The 20865-nt window shown below is 36.8% G+C and overlaps 1 protein-coding gene and 1 long non-coding RNA gene across 6 annotated transcripts in view; one reads left to right on the top strand and one right to left on the bottom strand.

The window, feature by feature from the left end:
• The window catches only part of IL17REL (interleukin 17 receptor E like), a 42902-nt gene extending 23421 nt beyond the window's left edge, over positions 1–19481 (top strand). The window contains exons 5-18 of one of the 3 annotated variants that reach the window (XM_069003869.1): positions 1649–1763; positions 3795–3839; positions 4682–4821; positions 5121–5192; positions 7398–7452; positions 8095–8258; positions 10570–10617; positions 11279–11336; positions 11670–11815; positions 14352–14411; positions 15441–15498; positions 17556–17610; positions 17815–17878; positions 18595–18610. In XM_069003869.1, the coding sequence (XP_068859970.1) occupies positions 1649–1763; positions 3795–3839; positions 4682–4821; positions 5121–5192; positions 7398–7452; positions 8095–8258; positions 10570–10617; positions 11279–11336; positions 11670–11815; positions 14352–14411; positions 15441–15498; positions 17556–17610; positions 17815–17869 (1071 nt within the window). In that variant the 3' untranslated portion in view covers positions 17870–17878; positions 18595–18610. Of the gene's footprint in view, positions 1–1648; positions 1764–3794; positions 3840–4681; positions 4822–5120; positions 5193–7397; positions 7453–8094; positions 8259–10569; positions 10618–11278; positions 11337–11669; positions 11816–14351; positions 14412–15440; positions 15499–17555; positions 17879–18594 lie in introns of those variants that run through there. The other 2 variants (XM_069003871.1, XM_069003868.1) reach the window with 2 other exon arrangements.
• The window catches only part of LOC138104596 (uncharacterized), a 35661-nt gene that overhangs the window by 11610 nt on the left and 3186 nt on the right, over positions 1–20865 (bottom strand). For 2 of the 3 annotated variants that reach the window (XR_011148147.1, XR_011148146.1), the window contains exon 2: positions 40–146. This is a non-coding gene — a long non-coding RNA (uncharacterized lncRNA). Of the gene's footprint in view, positions 1–39; positions 162–20865 lie in introns of all 3 variants that reach the window. The other variant, XR_011148148.1, reaches the window with a different exon arrangement.

Genomic DNA, 20865 nt, shown 5'->3' with positions numbered 1-20865 from the left:
CATTCAATTCTCCACCATTTTTGTACTTCTTCCACTTACCTTTTGATAAGGGAAGCTGCCTCCGCAGAGCCTAATTTTCATATCAGTCTTGGTAGCTTTCTTTTTGTGCCCCCCAAATTGTGTGGAAGATTTTCTGACTCCAACATCTAGGAAGAACAATGCTACAATGATTTTAAGTGGCTATTACTTCAGTCAAGCCATGTCAATGGAGTTTACACACCTAGAAGACAGACAGGTGCCTAAGCACTTGTGCTCATCTGTCCTAAGCCCTTGTAAGGGCCAGTATTTGTTAAGGGAAAGTATTTGTTATTAAAATTTGCAACTGGGGAAAAAGAAAAAAAGAACAACCCTTGACCAACTATTTAAAAGGCATGAATTTTTGCAGTTACTGGTGGATAGCTGTTATTAATCCTATACACAATGTGTTGCTTCATGTGCTTTGTACACCTTACACTGATTGCACATGAGGAACAAAGTTCTCCTGAACTGCAAATGCAGATTGCACTTGGTGTCACTTGATGATGGAACATCCCTATGGGCAATGCAGGGCCACCAGTCAGCAACCAGTAGCTTTTAGAGTAAGGCAAGTTTATAGGCAAGAATCAACAAACATATTTAATGAAATTTTCCTAGTTTCAGTTCAGTGACTAAAATGGTGACATAGCACATCTTTTACCCTCCAAATGCCTTCTACCAAATAGGAGAATATCCCACATGAAAACCAATATGGAATTTAATAGTTAACTGATAGCAATGAGGGAATGACCTGCTAGAACATGACCTCAACTTTTGTTTCCTAAATTGCTTTCTGTCTCATAAACTGTTATTGTAATTAATAAATTTTCTGTAGTTGCCTTTAAATATTTAAACAGACTTTTTTTTTTTTTTTTTTTTTTCTGTTCTGCAAATGTTTGTGCTTGTAAAATGCCTATAGACTGGGGCTTTTGTATTTTCATGCTTTTAGGATTATTCGATATCTTGTAGATATTTGGATTTCCAAAAGTGAAGGTGATAGCAACATCCTGGATTAGAAATAATGATACTTTTTGAAATCCTTTTATTAAGTTGTATCTGCTTTTACATTCCTAACGCTACCTTATTGACTGCTTAATGCTGCTTGTAAATATAAATATATCTTAACAAAAAATATTTCTTGCTTAAATATCTTAACCAAAGGTTTTTCTGTGTGGATGCTAGCAAGGGCTGGCAGAGGAATTTTCCTATGAAACTTTTCTTTCTCATGAGAGAGCAGTTAGAGAAATCCAACTTCTCACAGCTTCTCTGTGAAAGCTTTCGTTCTCATGCGAACTGGATGGACAACAGTTTGAGGGAATGTAAACCATTTCTACCCCTGCAAGTTGTTTTGAGAACTGTGAAAATTATTTTCCTTCTCTAAGAATAATATTTGGGAATGGGTGTCTTAGTGCTCAACCTATCACCTTGAGAGGTGGTGGGTCAATAGGGCAATCATGTAATTTCTCTTTTGTGAACCATGCTATAAAAGGTATGGGTGATTAAACGAGGTCGCTTCGGCCATATCATCTGACCTGGACTTATGCCGTGATTTTTGCTGTTCTCTGGGGATAACAGCAGCATTTCTGTATCTGGAAGTCATGCATGAACTTGATTTTATAAATGTTTTAAACAGGTACAGGTACAATTCAATTGCTTTGAAGTCAATGTAGCACAACACATCTATGTGACCATGAAAACTTTACCACATTACTGTGAAGTCAAGCTGAGTCAGCAATACTATGTTGAAGGTAGGAAAACATCTTAAATCAGATGTTTTTCAAGAAATATCTCATAAAAGAAAAAAACCAAGCCAAACTAAAGAAAAAAAAACCCTCAAAGGCAAAAGCACATCCAAATCAGGTTCTGGGATACACTGACCCAGCTGATGGTAGACTGCATATGCCAGGACCAGTCTATGTTTCAGTGGTTTTTTTTGTTAGCAAGTAAAGGTCTCGACTTGATGTAAACCCCAGAGTTTGTATGTAAAAGTATGTGGAAAACTGGATTTACACTATGCATTTGTCCCAGTTGCCCTTCTTGTGATTGGTGTGTGCTCTTTCTCTGGCTGTAGGTTCAGCCCTGCCTGCTCTCTGTGCCTCCACTGAGCTTCTGCTTCTCTGCATGAGTGGGCCAGGGGTGGCTTCAGAAGCTGCGGAAAGCTTAATAAGAAAGCCTATAAAAATTTATTTTTACTTTCATTAACTAGCCATCTATAGCCTGTTTATATGTAACTGGAAAAGATTAGGTAGCATTTGTCCATGTTTTTGGGATGAAGTGATGCCTTTTCTTGGTCTTAAAATCAAGAGTCAAACACGGTTAGAAGGGGAAAAGGGATTTTACCTTGGTATTTATTTTAAGGATCTTTAGGTGCACCGAAATGCACACCTCAATGCACACCTTCAAAAGATCTGGTATAACATTATAGGTCTTACCAATTAGCATATCTATCAAAGATTCCCCAATAAGAGGCTCAAGTGAGCCCCCTCCCCAAGGAGCCTTCTCCTGGATGGTTCTATCTTAGTTTACAGAATGTGCTCTGGAGAGGACCTTGGGGTCTAGGGCACACTATCTTCTACTTATGAAGCTTCTAAAATGATTAGTCTCTCAGCTTGACAAATGAGTCCAAGAATGTAGGCAAAAAGCACTAAGAATACAGAAGTTGTAAAAAAGGTATAACGGGTACAAAAGAAAAGGCAAAAAATCTTCATGGCATCAGAAATGCCTCCAAATTTTTTACAAATTATGCCATGTGCATACAAAAATTGATTCAGCTCCGTGGTCCAACCAAAATACAGTGTGGCCAGGGAAGGAAAAAGCAAAAAATGCCATGACACCCCTTGTTTGATCCCATGCCTGGGATTGTCCTGCTTTCCCTTCTCCAGAGCTCATGGATGGGTGGTTCTTGCCTTTGCCCCTTGGTACGGTGCCATCCCTGCTACATGATTGGACACTTTGGTACAAGTAAAGCATTTTTGTGCTTAAAAAGCCTTTAATTTTCTTTTAAATCCCGATTCACTGTTGATGCATACAAGTACTTTGTGAACAAAGAGTGGGGGGAAACAAGGCCCAGTTTTCTTAATAAAGCCCAGTTTTAAGACACATTGCCAGGGTGAGTGAACAAATGAAAATAGGAAGCATTTCTTGGTGGAAAAGAACTTTGTGGGGAAATGAGAGTAAAGTGATGCTCTAATACTGTGTTATGCAAGGAGGGGTGAAAGCAGCACATGAAAAGTTGTTTTAATGTTCTTAGGAGTTAAGTTTTGGAGATAAAAATACCAGATGTTCTGAAAACGTTGCCTGGCTTCTAATTCTGGTAAGCTCCCTAGGAGCTAGATAGGGTGTTTCTTTCTAAGGCTGGAGACAGAATAGCAAAAATACAGAGTTATTGATAAAAGAGAAAAGAGCCTGGTAAACAACAGGAGTTGTTTTTTGAGGAAAAAGTAACCAAAATTAATATTATTACTTAAATTATTGTAAGGTTCTAGGTGAAGAAGTGTGATGTTATATCCTCAATTGCAGCCTTAACTGCTGAGGATGTTTCTCAGTAGAAACCCCAGACTGGGGAGATAGCTCCTTAAGGCATATTGTGATATAATCTCTGTGTGTGGGAAGAGTACTTTCCTTTTTAGCTGTTTATCTAAAAGTGAATGTAAATCTGCCTTTAAAAAGAGGGATGAGAGAGGTTTCCTGTTGGGAATCTATTGGATAATTTGGCAGTGTGTTTACACAGTTATATGAATAAAGCATCACTGAGACAAACTCTGGCTTCTACTTTTCAGATTGCAGAAACAGTGATGTGGGAAAATATATCCCGGCTTGTTCAGGTGAGCTGATCTTCTATGCAACTTAGAGCTGTGCAATATTTCTGCTGACCTATACAATGACATGTTTTCATACTTTGATAAGCAGGGAGAAAAAACTATGATTTCCAACTACCACTACTTATAAGTACCATGTAGTTGATAGGTAATGTTCTGGAAATACATTTCTACCTATTTCTATTGAAATGGTACACGGTAGTGTTCTGGAAATGTATTTCTGTTGAAAATGCTACATGGGAGGTAAAGATTTTGATAGTCTATTTGATTCCTAAAATTTTGGAAATAGATTTGTGTCCTTTTAATGCACTTTAGATTGCTGGTTTTATGTTTTGTCTATAGACAAACCTCATAAATAGACTGAAATTAATTTGCCAAACTGCTATACTGATTTTGGCATACCCATGAACATATATATAAAAAAAATATCCTCTCACATATTGCATTTGTCTGTCATATTCTCTATGTAACAAAATTATAATCTTGGGATAATCAGTCCTTATAGTAGTATTAGTGTGTATATTTCAAATATTTGTACATAAACTACATAAGATTTCAAGTGTTGAGGCTGAGGTGAAATTGGTAGGTGTCTTGGCCTCTCAGTATTACAAGTTCTAAGCTAAATAATGTTGAATGAAAATTACATCTCATAAAAAAGAACATGAGGACTATCAGGTTATAAAAGTAATAATAATTTCAAACATTCTAAGTAAGAATCTATAGATGTTGAGTTTCATCTCCATCAAGTTAAGAAATATATTCTGTGCCTTTTATAAGTAGATAAAATAGAAACAATAAAATTATAAAAACCATATGTAATAATTTCATGCTTGATTTTTTTTTTTCAGCTGGAAAGTTAGATTACAATTTAGACAGGGCAAGGAAAACTGTAACAGTGAATGTATCTAACTTCCCCCAAGATCAAGATTATTATGTTCGCCTGTGCCACAAATGGTTTACCTGTGAAGATGTCGGGGCATTTGCTGTGGTGAGTTAAACTCACGGTGGTTTGGGGAACTGGTGGGGGATGCCTTGCAGGTGGCAATGCTCATTAAGGTCATAGTTATAGGAAATGCAGCTATATCTATATCACCTATATCATCTATATCATCTATATCATCTATATCATCTATATCATCTATATTTATCTATATCTATCTATATCTATTGATATCCATCTATATAATCTATATTTATACCTAAGTATCTATATCTAATCTGTCTATCATTTAGCTTTATTAAAAGTAATTTACTGTCTCGGATTTATGACCATCTTTTTCATTTCAGATAAAAGGAAAGGAATCTTTTAAATCTGTTTCTCTGAAATATTCTCAGCTACTCCCTTGTCTTTGCATTGAGGTAATACAGTCTGGAATTTGGTATATATTTGTGTTTCTGATTAAAGAAATTTTATCAGGGATTTGTGCTAAGAAAGGAGGAAAAACCTAAAGAAAAAGGTTCTAGACTCAAGTTTTTGACTAAGACTTCTTTCACCTTAGGATTACATAAATGTAAGGAAGAGATTTTTAAGGAAATGCTAATTAAAACATGGCAATCAGAAGAAAATGGGATACAATTTACAATAATTTATGGAATGTGTTGTGTAATATTTTGACTGATTTTTTTATAAGCAGTGAAAAGACAGAAAATTTAATCTGACTGAATATCAGCAGTATTTGACATAGTATTGCATGAGAAACTAAAACAGGAATTGAGGAAACTGGAGAGTGAGAACAAGATTTGTATGGTAGATAATACCTAGCTGCAGGGCTAACTCAGCAACTCCTGTTGGATGGGCCTGTGCTGGTAGGGAGGTTACTTGAGCACCACACTGAGAGCCATTCGCATTCAAATGTTTTCATCCAATGACATGGGCACAAAACACAGGAACGTGTAATGAAATTTGCTGGAACACTGTTGGGACATGTAATCAAAATGGAAGAGAGTCAGGGTAATTGGAAGACACTAGAGGTCTCCATTTGTGACATAACTGAAGGATGATGCAGTGTAAGGTATGAAGTGCAAGTTCATGCACTTGCTCTAATAAAAAGAATTCTTGCTGGAAGATGGAATAACAGTGGAAGAAAAAAGATCTGGGTGAAATAATTGATCACAGGGTGATTAACTAGCTTGCTTCCATAATGTAAGCGTGAACAAAAGTCTAGTGAGTTAGATTATTCCAAGCTAACAGGAAAGTATGGGCAAGGCCTTCTTTGAAATACTGTAAGGAATCCTTGTATCCATATTCAAGAAAGATTAATTCAAAAGGAAGATGTACATAAAAAAAACTCTGTACTGATTGGGGAATGAAGAGACTGTTTTACAAAGGACATTCAAAGACCATGTTTCCATTAGCCTGGTAAAACACATGCAAAGAGAAGATATGCTTGCTGTGTAAATACAGACCAAAAGGGTCACTTATAAGGAAAAACAGGATATGTTTAAAAAAAAAGCCATTCTTGCAATGAGATGAAGGGGGATAAACTTCATTCCATGAATATATTCAGGTTAGTTACAAATTTTTCTGATAACCTGAGAAGTGAGATTTTGGAATATCTTTCATACAAAGAATAGAAGGTCCCAAACAAGTTTAAAATTATCTTAATAGCATAGAAAGATAGTATGTGAACCTAGTTTCTCACTGAATTTTGGGGTAGGATTTATGTTGGGGATTAAGAATCTAAATGTAGATATTCAATACATATAGCTGCATTTGAATTAGGTGTCCAAACTCTTAAAGTCAATGGAGATCTGATTAATGCAGTCAGTTGCTCAACTGACCAAAGGTAGGTGGCCTTTTTGTAATGTGCTGGACTGCACTGTAGATTCCACTGGCTGCACTGGCTAGGTCTTCATGTTACTGTGGTAGTAATTTGGGCACTTTAGGCACGCTTAGATGTCTACATTGTGGGACCTAAAATCACATACCTAAATACACAAGCTGAACCCCAAAATCTCTTCCAAGCCTAGGAAATTTTTTCATTCCACTCTGGAAATATGAGGTCTCTAGAAAAATATTATTCCTCTCAGTATATACACAGAAAATTCTGCAATAGGATTGCTGAGCAAACAGATGGGAACTCTAAATAACAGAAACATTTGCACATGAATCTAAATAACTAGGGTATAGCAGCACTCATACACATATAGTTGAAGACTGGGTTAAGTGTTAGTCTTCAGGTTTTAAGGATGCATCCTTTACCCTTGCCCAGGCCAGGAGATCTGATATTATGATTATTGAATGTTTGGTTGCCCCTAGAAAGTAATGAAACAGTAAGAAACTTAATGAAAATCAAACTGGAAGACTTTCTAAATGAAATTGGGCTAAATATACGACATAGCAATAGTAGGAATATAGTGTGGGAAGGGATCACCTTAGTTCAATGCCCCTAATGATGAACAATAAAATAAAAATATAGTTCAAAACTTCTTTTAAAAAATGACTTCCAAAGCTTTCTAACAAACATAGCATCATTGGTGGAAAATTTTTCTGTCACATTCTACCTGAAATGTTAAAAACGTGTGTCTGAGAATCTCTAACTGATGCCTACTTTTTGGCCGTAGGGTTGGCTGGCACTTCCAGATGCAAGGAGGATACAACTTTGCCCCTTTGAAAATGGTAAGTATTGCGTGATTACTCTTTATAGGAGTGATTTTCAGCAGCTCCATTAGTATGTCACAATTTAATCTACAGTGAAAATCAGGTATTGCAAAACTTCAAGGAAGTCATCATATTGGTTTATTTTACTGTGGGTAGATGAAATAACTTACTTTCAGACCAAATAGTTCACCAAGTTTATGCCAACATAAACACTAAGTAACTTTCTAGTCATTTCCCACATTTTCTTAAGTGACACACAAACTGGCCAGAAGGAATGAAAGGTCAGCTTAGAAATGATGTGAGAAGAGGTCTTCAAGGAGATGTTTGAAGAAGGTGTACAATACCCAACTTAAAGGAGAGAGCAGGGAGTTGAAAAAGGCGGTTAATACTCCATTCTTAATGGGAAATTAGTCACACAAATATTCCAGCAATGTCAGAATCTGGTCTGAGATGACAGCTGAAAAAGAAATTGCCTTATTTACACACACATATGAAAGTAAATGTTTTACCAGGCAAATAGAAAAAAAGTGTGGCCTAAAAAGTGTTTTATTAAGTCCAAGGTTTTGGTTTAAAGCAAATGTAGAAGTACCAGACTTATTAACAGTGTTGATTCATGTCTAGACATCTTGAATAATGTTTTCCCTCTCTTGTTGTGCACAGATACACAGGTTCTATGGGATAATACTGTTTATAACCCATTGACACAAACCCTTGCTTGGGAGCCAGCCTGTCCTGTCCTTGTCATGGTTAACCTGTGCAGGTTCACCAAGTCGAATGACCATTGTGAAGATATAGAAAACTCTTTCAAAAATTCTCCTGAGAAAGTAAGAGCTATGTGGATTAATTCAAAGTGTGAGATTGAAGGCCATCACCAAAGGCATAATGTGAAGAGCTAGACTTTGGAATAACAGCAGTTGCAAATTCCTCTCTTCTTCTCTGATACTTAAAACTATTCATAATCACAGTCTGATCTTGCACACTAATCACATGATTTATTCAAAATGGTTATTGACTCATTATAAAGAAATAAAAAGTGGACATGACTGGGTAGGTAGTAATGTTTGCAAAATTCTTTGGGGTAAATAGGATCTGCTTTTTATTTATAATTCATGTCAGATTCCCTTTAAAGTAAGGGAGACAGACACATTGTGAGGACAACTCATCCATAGATAGGCGTAATAGGTTGGAGGGATTTCTCTCTGATGGTACTGCCCTCTTTTTACTGTCACAAGAGTCTATTTTGATTAGATCAGGTTTAGATGGTTAACATTTAGACACTGAAAATGTAAATGAGATGAAGCTAAATCTCTCTAAATATTTCTGGAGACAGCAGTACTTTGGTAGGACACAATTGTTTTGTAATTAAGAACTTTCTGAAGTGCCTTCCTCAACCTGGTCCAGTGTCTTGAAATTGTGGGTGCTGAAATACTGTGTCCCTTAGTTCTTCCAGCACTTATTTTCTCAAGTTGAAAAGGGTTTTCAAATGCATATGTCTTGAATGGCTTAACACTTCAATCTGAAATCTGATGATACTGAATGCTCTGGGTTTTTGAGGTTCCTTAGAATTTGTTTCATCTTGAAAAGTAAGTTTCAGGCTTGTCTGATTGTGGAGAGAAGGCAGTAAATTTAAAGTAACAACTGAAAAGGTAAATAAGATTAAATACAAGGTATTAATTTTTGAAACTTTTGGATTAATATTATTATTCTGATGACATGATTGGGGAGGGGGTGGGGCTGACTCAAGACTGTAGAATGCTTTTGTGATTAGGAACTCCTGGCCAAGCCTTTAGTGATTGTTCAAATTCACCATTTATGAGTTTCAACAAAGCTTTGATCTTGAAAAAACAGATTAATTTAATTTTACATGTGAGTGATCCCTGTGGGATTATTCATCTTCTGGTAACAAGTACGACTCATTGCTTGCAGGAGAGAAAAAGAAAACAAAAAGAAAATAAGACTGAAATGAGGTCTGGCTGGTAATGATTGTATCTGTTACCAGAACAGAATCCAACTTTGTTACAGAGTATGAGTGTTTTTCTGTATTTACTCATTGCATTTAATGGCTGAACATTAATATTAATCATAGAATCACAGAGTATCCTGAGTTGGAAGGGACCCACAAAGATCATCAACATTCATGGATAGAAATAATTCCCTTTTTTTCCTCATAATTCTAAGAAGTTTGATATTGAATTTGATCCATTTATTGTACTATAATCCTGAAAACTGTCTCTGTAGTGTGCTGGAAACTACTGCAGATTCCTCAGATAGGGCCAGCTGCCCAGTAAAGCCACACAAGGCCACACACTCTAATACTATGCACATGTACTGGCTTAGGCTCAAAAGCTGCATCTCTCCTCTTTAATGAGGCTGGGGCTTTCTCTGTCAGTGACAACGCTGACTCCAGGTCTGAGCAGACTCTTACAGAACTATCTTCTGGGACACCACTGTAGATGTACCTGAGGACATATGTTATGTTCTCAAAAAATGTTACAGGAAGGAAGTGTTTGGCTGTCTATTGTGCTCAGTCATTTGAGCAACCGGGTTTATTTAAGTAGGATCACTTATATGTCCAGTAATTGTTTATATAAGACAAGGCTTTTTGTGGTAAAGCCCTTGGTGGGTAAACAGTTGTTAATAAAGAAAAGAATGTTTTGTGGATTGCTTAAGTGGATTTCTGAAATTCAGCCTACATTTCACTGTTCTGAAATATGGATATGGAAAACTGAAAGATTTCTCAACTGATGGTGGAATACTTTTGGGTGTATATTTAAGTGTTCTGCTGAGTTGTTCATGAGTGGCAAATAAGGGGTTGAAACAAGATGACTGTGTAATCAGAATTTTGCACAAGCCACCATGGAATCAATTAATTTAGCTCTAATGGGTCAGGCTGACCATAAAAAATACTATATGTTGCAGAAAAAAAGAAGCAAATTATTTAGTAATCCAAAGCAGCAGTTGTTTCTAACTATTTTATGTGATTAACTGCCTGGGATATTTATGAAGTAAGCAAACCAGTTCCCTTCTCAGTAATCAAACCATGAAAATTTTGAGTAATTGATTTTACTAGTGAAATTGATTAACTAGTGACACTAATTAATAAAACTAGCTAATGCTGTGTTCTCTGTCTTTCAGCAGGTTAAATATTCTCGTGTGGACACTCACCCAAGACTTTGCATGAAAGTAAAGGGATTTCTTTGTAAAACACGTATTAACTGCCCTTTTTCTGTCTCTAAAAAAAATGAGCTGCTGATATTCTTTATGATCAATATTTTGTTTCATAGGTCTGATGAATGGGAACTAAGAATGAAGGAAAAGTGAAAGATTAGATTAGAAGGTGATTGTTTTGAAGTGTAACAGCAATGATAGCTAGGACACAGGTCAGATTGTGCCCTTCATTTTTTCTGTTTAAGAAAAGCACAAAAAAAATGGTTTTCATCAATGCAAACTCTGAAGAATGTGCTAAATTTAACATATAAAGTTTTTCATATTAAATATTTGAAAATAAAATGATCAATACAGCACATTTAATGGAATATCTCTTACTAATCTAGTTGAGAAAAAAAAAAAGCCAAATAAGGCTAACACAGGCATATTATTGTTTTCTTTTAGATTGCTTTTAAGTCAGTGGAACCAGATGTTTCTGTAAAATATACATGATTATAAATATCTGAAGAATCAGGGGATCTAATTTAAGTCAAGGGTTGGAAGATATCATAAAACAGGAAAGCTGTGAACTAATCTTCTGCAACTTTCTGGAATGCTCTGATCATCACTAGTTGAATATTTTGCCACAGATTGAAATGAAAAATTTGGTTTTCCTAACAGATTTTTCTGCTTTCAGTTTACAACCAAACGAGGATCTTGGATTAAATGTCCATTTGCTCATGGAGAATTTCCAGGTATATATATATTTTTAAAATTACATAAAATTATACTATGGAAAATATTTAAATCAGTCACTAGATATGAGCTGTCTCTGTTAAGTGAGAAGTGTTCACAACACTGTAAGTTGTAAGTTAAGTCAAAGAGATTTGAAGGCTCGTTACTTCTATGTATCCTCAGTAGATCTAGTGTTCATCAGCATAAAAAGTAACTTGTAGGAATCAAAATAATTACTTGCATATCATTTGATAGATTTAACAAATACAGAAAGATTTATTTTAGGCATAAATTTTAGAATATATTGTATGGTCCCTTTACATCTAAAAGTAAGTCTTTTCCCCTAATATCAGCCTGGAAAATGAGGACTGCTGCAGTTGCAGAACAAATACAAGTTTTCTTCACGTCCCAAACCAAGGCACAGTTCTCAGTGCTTGTGTGTAACAGGACGCAGATGGCTTCATGTGAATCTCTTGGGATGCACCATTCAGTCTCTGTGGTTTGTATATATTATTTCTTAAGCACTGTAAGACTTTTAAACATACCTAACTGCATTCATTTATTATTCCATTTATTGTTCTGCAGCTTGAATCCATTAATAAATCATGTACATATTGGAACAATTACTGGAACATTTTAAAAGCATGTAGTTCTAATTCTGATCTCACACTGAAGCAAGAAATAAACAAAGATCCTGAAGTCAAATGAGTCACATCAAAGGATGTGACAATTGAGCAGAACCGTAATATTCTTCTAATGTCATTTTTGTAGCATGGTATTTGTATTATGTATATAGCAAATGTTACTGTTAGTATTTCATATATGGGTCACTGATATAGCTGACCTGGCAAACCACACATCATGAAATGTAAGACTTGAGGCATTAATCCATGATGAACTCCAAATGTTGCAGCTGCCAATACAAACTCAATATGCAAAAAGGGTTAGTTTTCAGCCAAATTATCTTTTTGAGCCAGCTGATTGTGTGGCTACACAACTGCTTCTTCCAGCAAAGTGGGGACAGAGTGGGAAAAGATTATGGGAGGATGAGATTTCTGTTTCAGGCAGAAGCTAGTCATGAGAGCCTCATTCCTTTCTCACAACTAAGTCTACTTCTCACACATTTTCAGTGCAGCACTTGGTCTGCCCTTGCCCATTAACCCTGCCTATCAGTTACCTTGTTGGCCCAAACTGTGATCTACTGAGAGACACATCTGGAATGTGAAGTCAAAGAGCAAAAGAGTGGCCATTGGCATTATTTTTCAAACAGGAGACTATTAGCAGGATATATTCTAGTAACTACTAGGACCACCATGCTGAAAGACATCCATCTGGTTCAGCAGCCAGCTCCTCAGTAGTCTTACGTCCACTGCTAAATATGTGCTCCTGCTGTCTGCTCCACTGACCAAGTACATGAGGTGTCATATGATGAATTTTGAGAAATTTAAGAAATCTAGATGTTGTGATTTGAATTTTTACTCCTGACTGTGCCTGTTGACTTCACTCCACTGTAGGGGGGTGTGCTTTTAGAAGCATAGCTCCTCTATCTGTCCTCTCTTTAAGATATATTCCAGCTGTACTTATTTGCCACTATATGCAGGGACACAATGGAGCTGTGCCTTCTTCAAGTACTTGTGATACTTCTAGTGAGAAGGGTGCACATACAAGGGGTTAGCTGATAACCAGGGAGCTATGAACAAGGATTTCTTAAACATAATGGGCTGGAGACTGAATGCTGCATTTGTTTTCTAACAATTCACTTTAGATAGTTATTGCACCTCTGGTGCTGAATGTAAAAGAGCAGCTGTTAAAAGCAGAGTTCTCTCACTCAGCTCAATCTGAGGACATTTGTAAGTGGAATGTGACAACTTGCTCCTCTAGGAGATCCCAGAGCTGAATCACCATGGGGAAAGGCCTGGGAAAAAACAGCTATCCTAATTAACCCAGACCACAGAGGGCATTGCTGGTAATATGAAGAGTCTGTCCTAATGGGAAAAGCTGTCTGGAAAATGCTGTATTACTGGCAGAGATGGAGATCTGTACAGTAGAAGAGTTGTCAATGCTCAGGGAACCTCCAGAAACACTTCCCTTCAACTGGTCTATTTCACATGAAATCTGTGGAGTTTATACCTTCTGGTTTTAAAGGTTCCCTGTGTGAATTGCTAAGTGAAAGGAGTAACGGTGGAACACCAATAAATCACAGCTAGATAATGAAGTGTGTGTTTCATGAAGGCACTGATGCATTTAAAAATGCTGTTTTCTTCCCTGTGGTACAAAGTTGTTATGTCCTCTGCTACTGTGACAGAAGGGGATCCCACATAAATTACATACAGCTCCTTTCTCAACACCATGCACAGTATACACAAACTTTTCATCAAGACCTAACTCTGTGTTCTCAGAAACCAATCTTGATCCCTAACTACTAATTCCTCGTCAGTCATGTTTGAAAAAGAATATATTCACCTAATTTTCCCCAAATTACTTTATGAGTTTGCCACTCTGAAGAGAGTGGTGTAGGATTCATAGCTATTGGTGGAGTAACAAACATTATTTTGAGGACAAACCATAATCAATCAAATATTAAATGTCAAGCCAGTCATTTAGGACAATTTTACCCTGAGGCTCAGCTTGTTCTCGGCATACAATGGGATGGGATGTCCAGAAGAACTGTAAAGACAGGGTCATTCCTTCAACTCATACACCAGGGAAAAGAAATGAAGATGGTGTGAGGAAGCAAACATGGTGTGAGCTGCCACAGTGGGGGAGAGCGTCCTTGTTATGACGCCCACAAATGCAGTATCATTAGCCCTCATCCTATGCTGCCACACTGTGCCTGGCGGAACTACACCAGCTGCTTATGGTCATTGAGATCTGGGGTTATCTCTGAAAATAAATAACCTTTCATTAATTTTCTAACACAGCAGAACATGTAGCAATATTGGCAACCAAACCAAAGAGCTGGAGAGACACAGTATGTTTTCATTGTTCTGGGGTATGGAAAATAGTATTTTCAATTTCTTTTTTTTCTTCATTAGGGAGATTCTGTTTCAATCCCTATGTCACGGGAAATGTGTGGGTCAACAATTTGCATTCAGGTATGTGTCTTGCTTTTGCCAGGTACCCTGTACAAAATAAACTAATAAATCATTAAAAAACCAAGCAAACTAGCAGGTACTCTCACTGCTTTCTCCTCTTAGCTAAATCTGATTACTGTGCAAATCGAGTTGGCAAAGAGCATTATTTATAACTTGGTGTGCTGCCACCACCTTGCTTTGAGATGACATTAATTAACTGAGAAGTTGCTCTCCGTGATCTTGCTCCTCTGTCAGTTGTAGATAAAAGGCTATCACCAGGATATTGCTAATTCTGTCTTTATATGTTCCTCCACAAAAAAAATTTCCAAGCTATCAAAAGATCCAAGTAAATAATAGATGAATTTTCAAAAATTGACATTGACTAGAAAAGGTGAAGCATATAGCAAACAGCCCAGCACGTGCATGGTATCCTAGAATTAGCGCTCATGAAAGTAGAACTGAGCAAATTATTTCTAATATTTTTGCACACTATTTCCATAGCTGAACTTCATTAAGACATTTTATTCACAGAAAATGGGCATGAAGCTGATAGATTTATTCCTCTCTGGAGTTAATGTTCTCAGCAGACACTGAGTGAAATGAAACTGATAGTGGAGCTCTGAGGCTCCAGTAGCTGCCCTGGAAGGCCCTTCTCAGCTTTACTTTCTACTGCTGTGAAGAAAGAGGCAAGATGAAAGTGAGATTGGCAAGTGCCTTCTGAGTAATGAGAGTAGTTGTTCTTTCCCTAGTGAGAAATGAAATTTGGTGGTAAGACTGGTATTTTCCTGCATAAATTATTTATTTTGTAAATAAGACATATGTCAGACAAAACCAACAAAAATTATGATTAGCTCTATCATATAGAGACCTAAGTGATTGCAACTCACTCAATACACACTAGACCAGCAATCTCCATATGTGTTTCTTTAAAAACAGATTTAAAATGCAGTCACTTGAGTAAACCAATAAAGCAATCTCATTTTGTCAACACAAGCGTTTAGTAACAGTTCTGCTGAAAAGGGAATAAGCCTCAATTCTTTCTTTTAAAAGGGCTGGAGAACAGATGTAGATTATTCAGTTCCACTGCAGGTCTGTGATACCTACTGTGGTAAGTATGCATGATAACAAAAGAAACATTGGGTCTTGAGAACATTTCAGGTGAAGTGGGTTTTCACTGGGAAACTGAGGTGGGATTCACCCGACTGGATGTATGCATTAATGTATGCATTAGAGCTAGATATGCTCAGGTTCCTTTACAGACAATAGACTCATATACCTCAAGAGCCATTTTAATTAGCTCTGCAAGGGCAACTTGTGTGGCTGGCTGCTGCCTCTGCTTCCTGGGTGAATTTTCCACCCTGTGCCAGGTTCTGTGTGTCACACCTATATTTACCTTGCTGTCAGTATATGATAAAAACATGCCTTGGCAAGAGGAACACAGTGCTGCCATTGCAGTGACTGCAGCACAGTCCTGATGTCAGTTCCCTACCACTGCAAGTGGGACAGCAGCCCTTCCCTCACCTTCCCAACAAGTGGAAGTTTGCTTCTGGATATTATTGTTATGATTTGAGGTACACTCAGATACACTATGGAGTCAGAATATTCTGAAATCTCCAAGCCCTGAAAGTAAGGCATTGTAGAAGTTAGTGAGTTCAGAGCAAACTAAGGCTGTGGGGTTTATGATGAGGAGTACAGGAATGGATAGACTAATTTAGAAATAAGAAGTCTAAAAGGAATCATGCTGAGAGAAGCCTCAATCTGAGCATTTCCAAAAACACCTCCCCAAACTTACACAACCAACCAACATCCCCTTCCAGTTCATTCCAAATATAGTAAATCCTGTGACAGATTTTCCCTGTTGTCTAAAAGCACCTGTCAGTGAACTACAGCTTTAGATCTGAAAGCCTGATAATAAAAAGAAGAGAGCTTGAATGTGTAGTTTGAATGTAGTTCCCTGTGCAATCATTTGTATAATGCCAGTTCAGGTTTCTTCTCCACTGAAAAACTCGTAACAAGCCCACTCAAGATGAATAAATTAAATAATCAGAGCGTTGTGTTTCATACACTGTGAATGAATGTTCATTTTTCATGTTTTCCATTTAACAAATGCAGAGTATGACAAAAACATGTAAAATAATTAAAAGCTCTAGAGCTGGCAGTCTTGGAAGTTCCCTGCTTCTCATAATAGGAGAGACTATGTGTAGTAAATGAAATTAGGAGAACACTGAAAGCTGACTAAAGAACTTTTTGGGCACAATATTTGATTTAAATGTTGAACGTTTTGTCACAAGTTTCTTTGGTTGGTTGGTTTGGTTTTTTGTTTTGCTTGTATGTTTGTGTGCGGCTTTTTGTTGTGGTTTTTTGTTTTTGGTTTTTTTTTTTTTTCTTCTGATCAGGAATTTGTAGAGATTCAGAAAAAAGAAAGAGAAATTGTGCAGTTACCAAGAATATCAGAACTGTAATATGTCATCACTGTGCTCATTGTACATTAAACTTATGCTTCATGGATTCTGACATAACATGTTTTTGGGATAATGGGATCCACGTTAGTTGGTGGATAAATCCATCGCTATCTGCGGACCAGTGTTCTCAAAACCTCCTTCTAATGTTAAATGTGCATGTTAAGTATTACCATTTAAGATATCAAGCAGTGTCAGCGTGTCCAAAAGAGTCATGACGCTATTAAAAAGCAAGATTACAGTCATAACAACATCTATTATAAAAAAAGTCGGTGTGTCTAACCATCAGGAAGGCTGCTTTTTACCCAGGCTTCAAGAAGAGCTTTCTGGCATGTAGAATTTATTATTCTACAATGGACTGCATTTTTCTATACGTAGCTGTGCTTTGGGAATTACAATGGCTTGGTTTTGTTTGTTCTACAATGATGGAAATGGGAAAATAACTTTCTAATTTTTTTAAATTTCCATTTAATAGCATTGACTTGGAGGCAAAACTTTGTGTTCTTTTTAAATTTTCTATTTCCTTTGACCACTTTTGTGGGTTCTGTTTAATAAAGCCAAGCATTTTGAGACATTATTTCACCTATAAAATAAGAAACGTTTGTGTTTTGTATGAAAAAATAACCAAAATCAGTTACTGTGAGAATAAATATGTGAATCATAATGAAAACAAAACGGCAACCTATATTTGAACTTGTTCCCTCAGGTTTTCATGGTCAGTCATACAGTGATGGAAACCCAGCAAAGGCCATGACACACAGGTATCGATCTAATGTCCAGTTTAAAACGTCTGTGGGAATGTGTGGAGTTTTTAGTCTTGAAACCATATCATTGGCCTTGATACAGGAACAGAAGGAATATCTGAATGAATTTTGTATATAGCTAGAAGGAATATCAGGTTTTTAACTCTCTCACTGAAGACATTCCTTGGTTGTGTGCTCTCTCTCCTCTTTCTCTCTTTGCAGTTTAGTCTGGAATCAGAGGTCTGCTGCTAAAGTGAGAAGAAAGGGAGGCAAATAACCAGTGGAAGTGAGACATTTGTAAAGTAAAAAGGCAACCTTTGAGAGCCCTGAAACAAACTCAGATCTGCTGTGCATGATCATGCTGTGCATGATATTCACATTACTAGCACCTGTCCCCTGCTTTCTCACTGATGTTTGCATGCAGATCAGTTCCCTCTGTGCTCTCACTGATTAGACATGTCTGCTCAGCCATTCCAGTGCTGCTTCTTATTGCCATAATCCTTTACAAAATACCTCTCCTGGGCTACAGACAAATCAGTAATTAATGCAGCCCATGGAGGTGCAATTTGGTAGACCCCAAACCCTTAAAAATTCTCTTCCTTTAAGGACACCCTTTCAGAGCCAACCTAGAAGAGCAGAAGCAACCTAGAACTCCAGAGAAAACAGAGATGGTCTGAAAAAGCCTTGTTCAAAGATGGGGAAAAGATGCAGCCTTGCAAAAGCTATGCAGATCATGTGGTTGAGAAGGGGCTACTATCCTTGCTTTGAGGCAGTCTTTGGCTTCTCCCTTGTCAGAAGATGCCCTCCAGAATAAAGTATCCTGGTTTTGTTTATTTGTTCATATGAGCACAGTTTGAACTGTGATAGTCAAGAACACAATCTGCAGACAAATGGTTAGATTTGTTATTTTACACCAACTATATATGAATGCAATGAACTTTTTTAAATTTTGGAGAAAATAACTTCACAAAAATCTTCTTTCCTCTTCTGTTTTTCTCCTAGGGTGAAGAGTGTGCAGTCCTTGCATTGAATTAAACATGTTCTCAAGGTTCTCAGTATCTTTTCAATATTGTATTTTGGTGCAACTTGCAAATCTTGTCTAACTATCATCTCTCATGATAGTTTCTAAATACTGTGAGATTATTCTCATGAGTGAAGAATTTAGCACCTTGAGCCTACTCTAATATGACATTCAGATTATGATTCCTCATTTCCCAAGTATTTCAAAACAAAAAATGTCTTAGATCACTTAGAAAATCAGGTCCACATTTCCCATCTAAAGTAGTATTTTATATAAAACATGCTATACATGAGTACTTTCATAGTACTTTGTGTACCTATAGAACAAGCATTTCAGATTTTCTTGTTTGTAACCTTCATTTTTAACCATAAGCAAAAGTTTTTGAGAAATGAAGTATGGAGGAAGTTTTCTCAGCTTTGATACATTATTCTTCTTTGCAATTTCCTGTCTTGACTTTCTCATGCCATTCTGATGATCTCACCATCACAGACCATATTCTTTAAATATATCTAACAACTGCTTTCTGTGTTTGCATTTGTGTTTGACTTGGAGATAATTTTCCTGTTTGTCTGAGGTGGTACATGTCTTTGGTTCAATATCTATTTAAAACTGTCTTGTGGAAATCCAGTCTAGAAGGAAATAGTTTAATGGAAATATTTTTTCCCCATTATATCATTATTTATACTCAATTGTTCAGGATAATATTACACACTGTACTGATTATCAAATATTTGGCCTTTATTTCACTGAATAGTCCTGTCAAGCATCCTTCCTGTTGTGTAACATGGGAATAAAGGCAACTAAAAGATGATTAATGGCATTTCATGAAACCATGTGGAATTGATCATGTGAGGTCAGGAATATGGGTTAGGAGTATCTGGAACAAGAAGTTGATCAATAAAAAATATTTTCCATCTGAATGTGTGGGTTTTTAAAATTTGTTTGTTTTGTTTCAAGACATTCATTGAGACATTTACAGAGTATGGTATAAGAGACATATCCACTGCACTGAAACACAAGATTTTTTGAGGTGCCCTGGAGAGGACAAGTTCTTCTTGACTCCTTTGATATAAAACCTTTATTGTTTATACTGCACATCTATTAGATCTAGTCTCATTCCAAGCACTGCTGCAGCTCCAAAAGCAGAGGTGGCAGGGCAGCTTTCCTAAAGCTCTTAGTTACTTTGTGAAGTTGAAGCTCTGATCTATCCAGACACATGGTTTTCCTCTAAATACCTCTCCTCTAATACCTTTCTGGCCATCCAGCTGAGAGAACATTATAACACTACTCTCTTCACTGTCTTCCAGTGAAAAAGTCTTTTCTGCAGGAAAGGTTGATTTGTACAGAGTGATTTTTATTGCCATGATGTCTTAAGATCAATTTTATGAATATGTTTCAGACTGAAAAGGAATTAAAATGATACAAGTGTATCTAAGGCTAAAGCAAAACACCACCTCTAATGGCAAGCTCATCTGAAGTCCTGAAGCAACAAGAGCTGTACTAAGGCCTATGCTTTCAGTGAGAAAGTCCTGTTTCAGCTGCTTAGACACTGAATCTCTTGCACTATATCATCTCTTGTTCGCTGCAGCACTGAAAATACCAAAGAGAATATGACAAAAGAATATGAAATTTCCCATTTTACAGGAAAATTTGGATGGTGGACATAGCAGACATGTCACTTAACCTGAAAGTTAAGTGTTCATCCAAAGATAGTAGTGTAGGCTCCCACAATGGCCACTGCAGACAGGTATTTTCCAGGTATTTTTCATTCTGCTTGGATACTTGCTTTAAAGGGAGCCTAGGCAACAGCCTAAATGCTTACCATTGCAATGTTCCTGCTTACACCAAATGTTTGCAAGTAATCCTTAATAGTATTTCTATACTTTGGCTCGGGTCTCCCTGTTCACATTTCTGTAGTGAGAAAATTGCTGGTAGCTTTTCTGACTGACTCCCGAGCAGATCTGTATGAGTCCTTTTCTAATACTCTGCTTCAGGCAAACATTGTCTCTTCTAATTACAAAATTCCTGGGACCAGCTCTTCCTGCTCTTTCAGATAGTGACTGGACTACCCCATATATGTAATGTATTTGGAAGAAGTTTCATGGTATTTTCTAGAGAAGTTACAGCCTCTACTATTCTTGTGACTTGATAGCTGCAAAAGTAAAGGTGTTTAAAATTTTCACAAGACATTTTAAACACTGGTAGACCAGTCCTGAAAGAAGATGGTACTAAAATCTTTCAACTCTAAAAGT

The sequence above is a fragment of the Aphelocoma coerulescens genome, chromosome 1A (assembly GCF_041296385.1).
Source record: "Aphelocoma coerulescens isolate FSJ_1873_10779 chromosome 1A, UR_Acoe_1.0, whole genome shotgun sequence".
NCBI lineage: Eukaryota > Metazoa > Chordata > Aves > Passeriformes > Corvidae > Aphelocoma > Aphelocoma coerulescens.
Note: the sequence above shows the minus strand (reverse complement) of the source record. Positions and strands in the feature narration are given on the sequence as shown.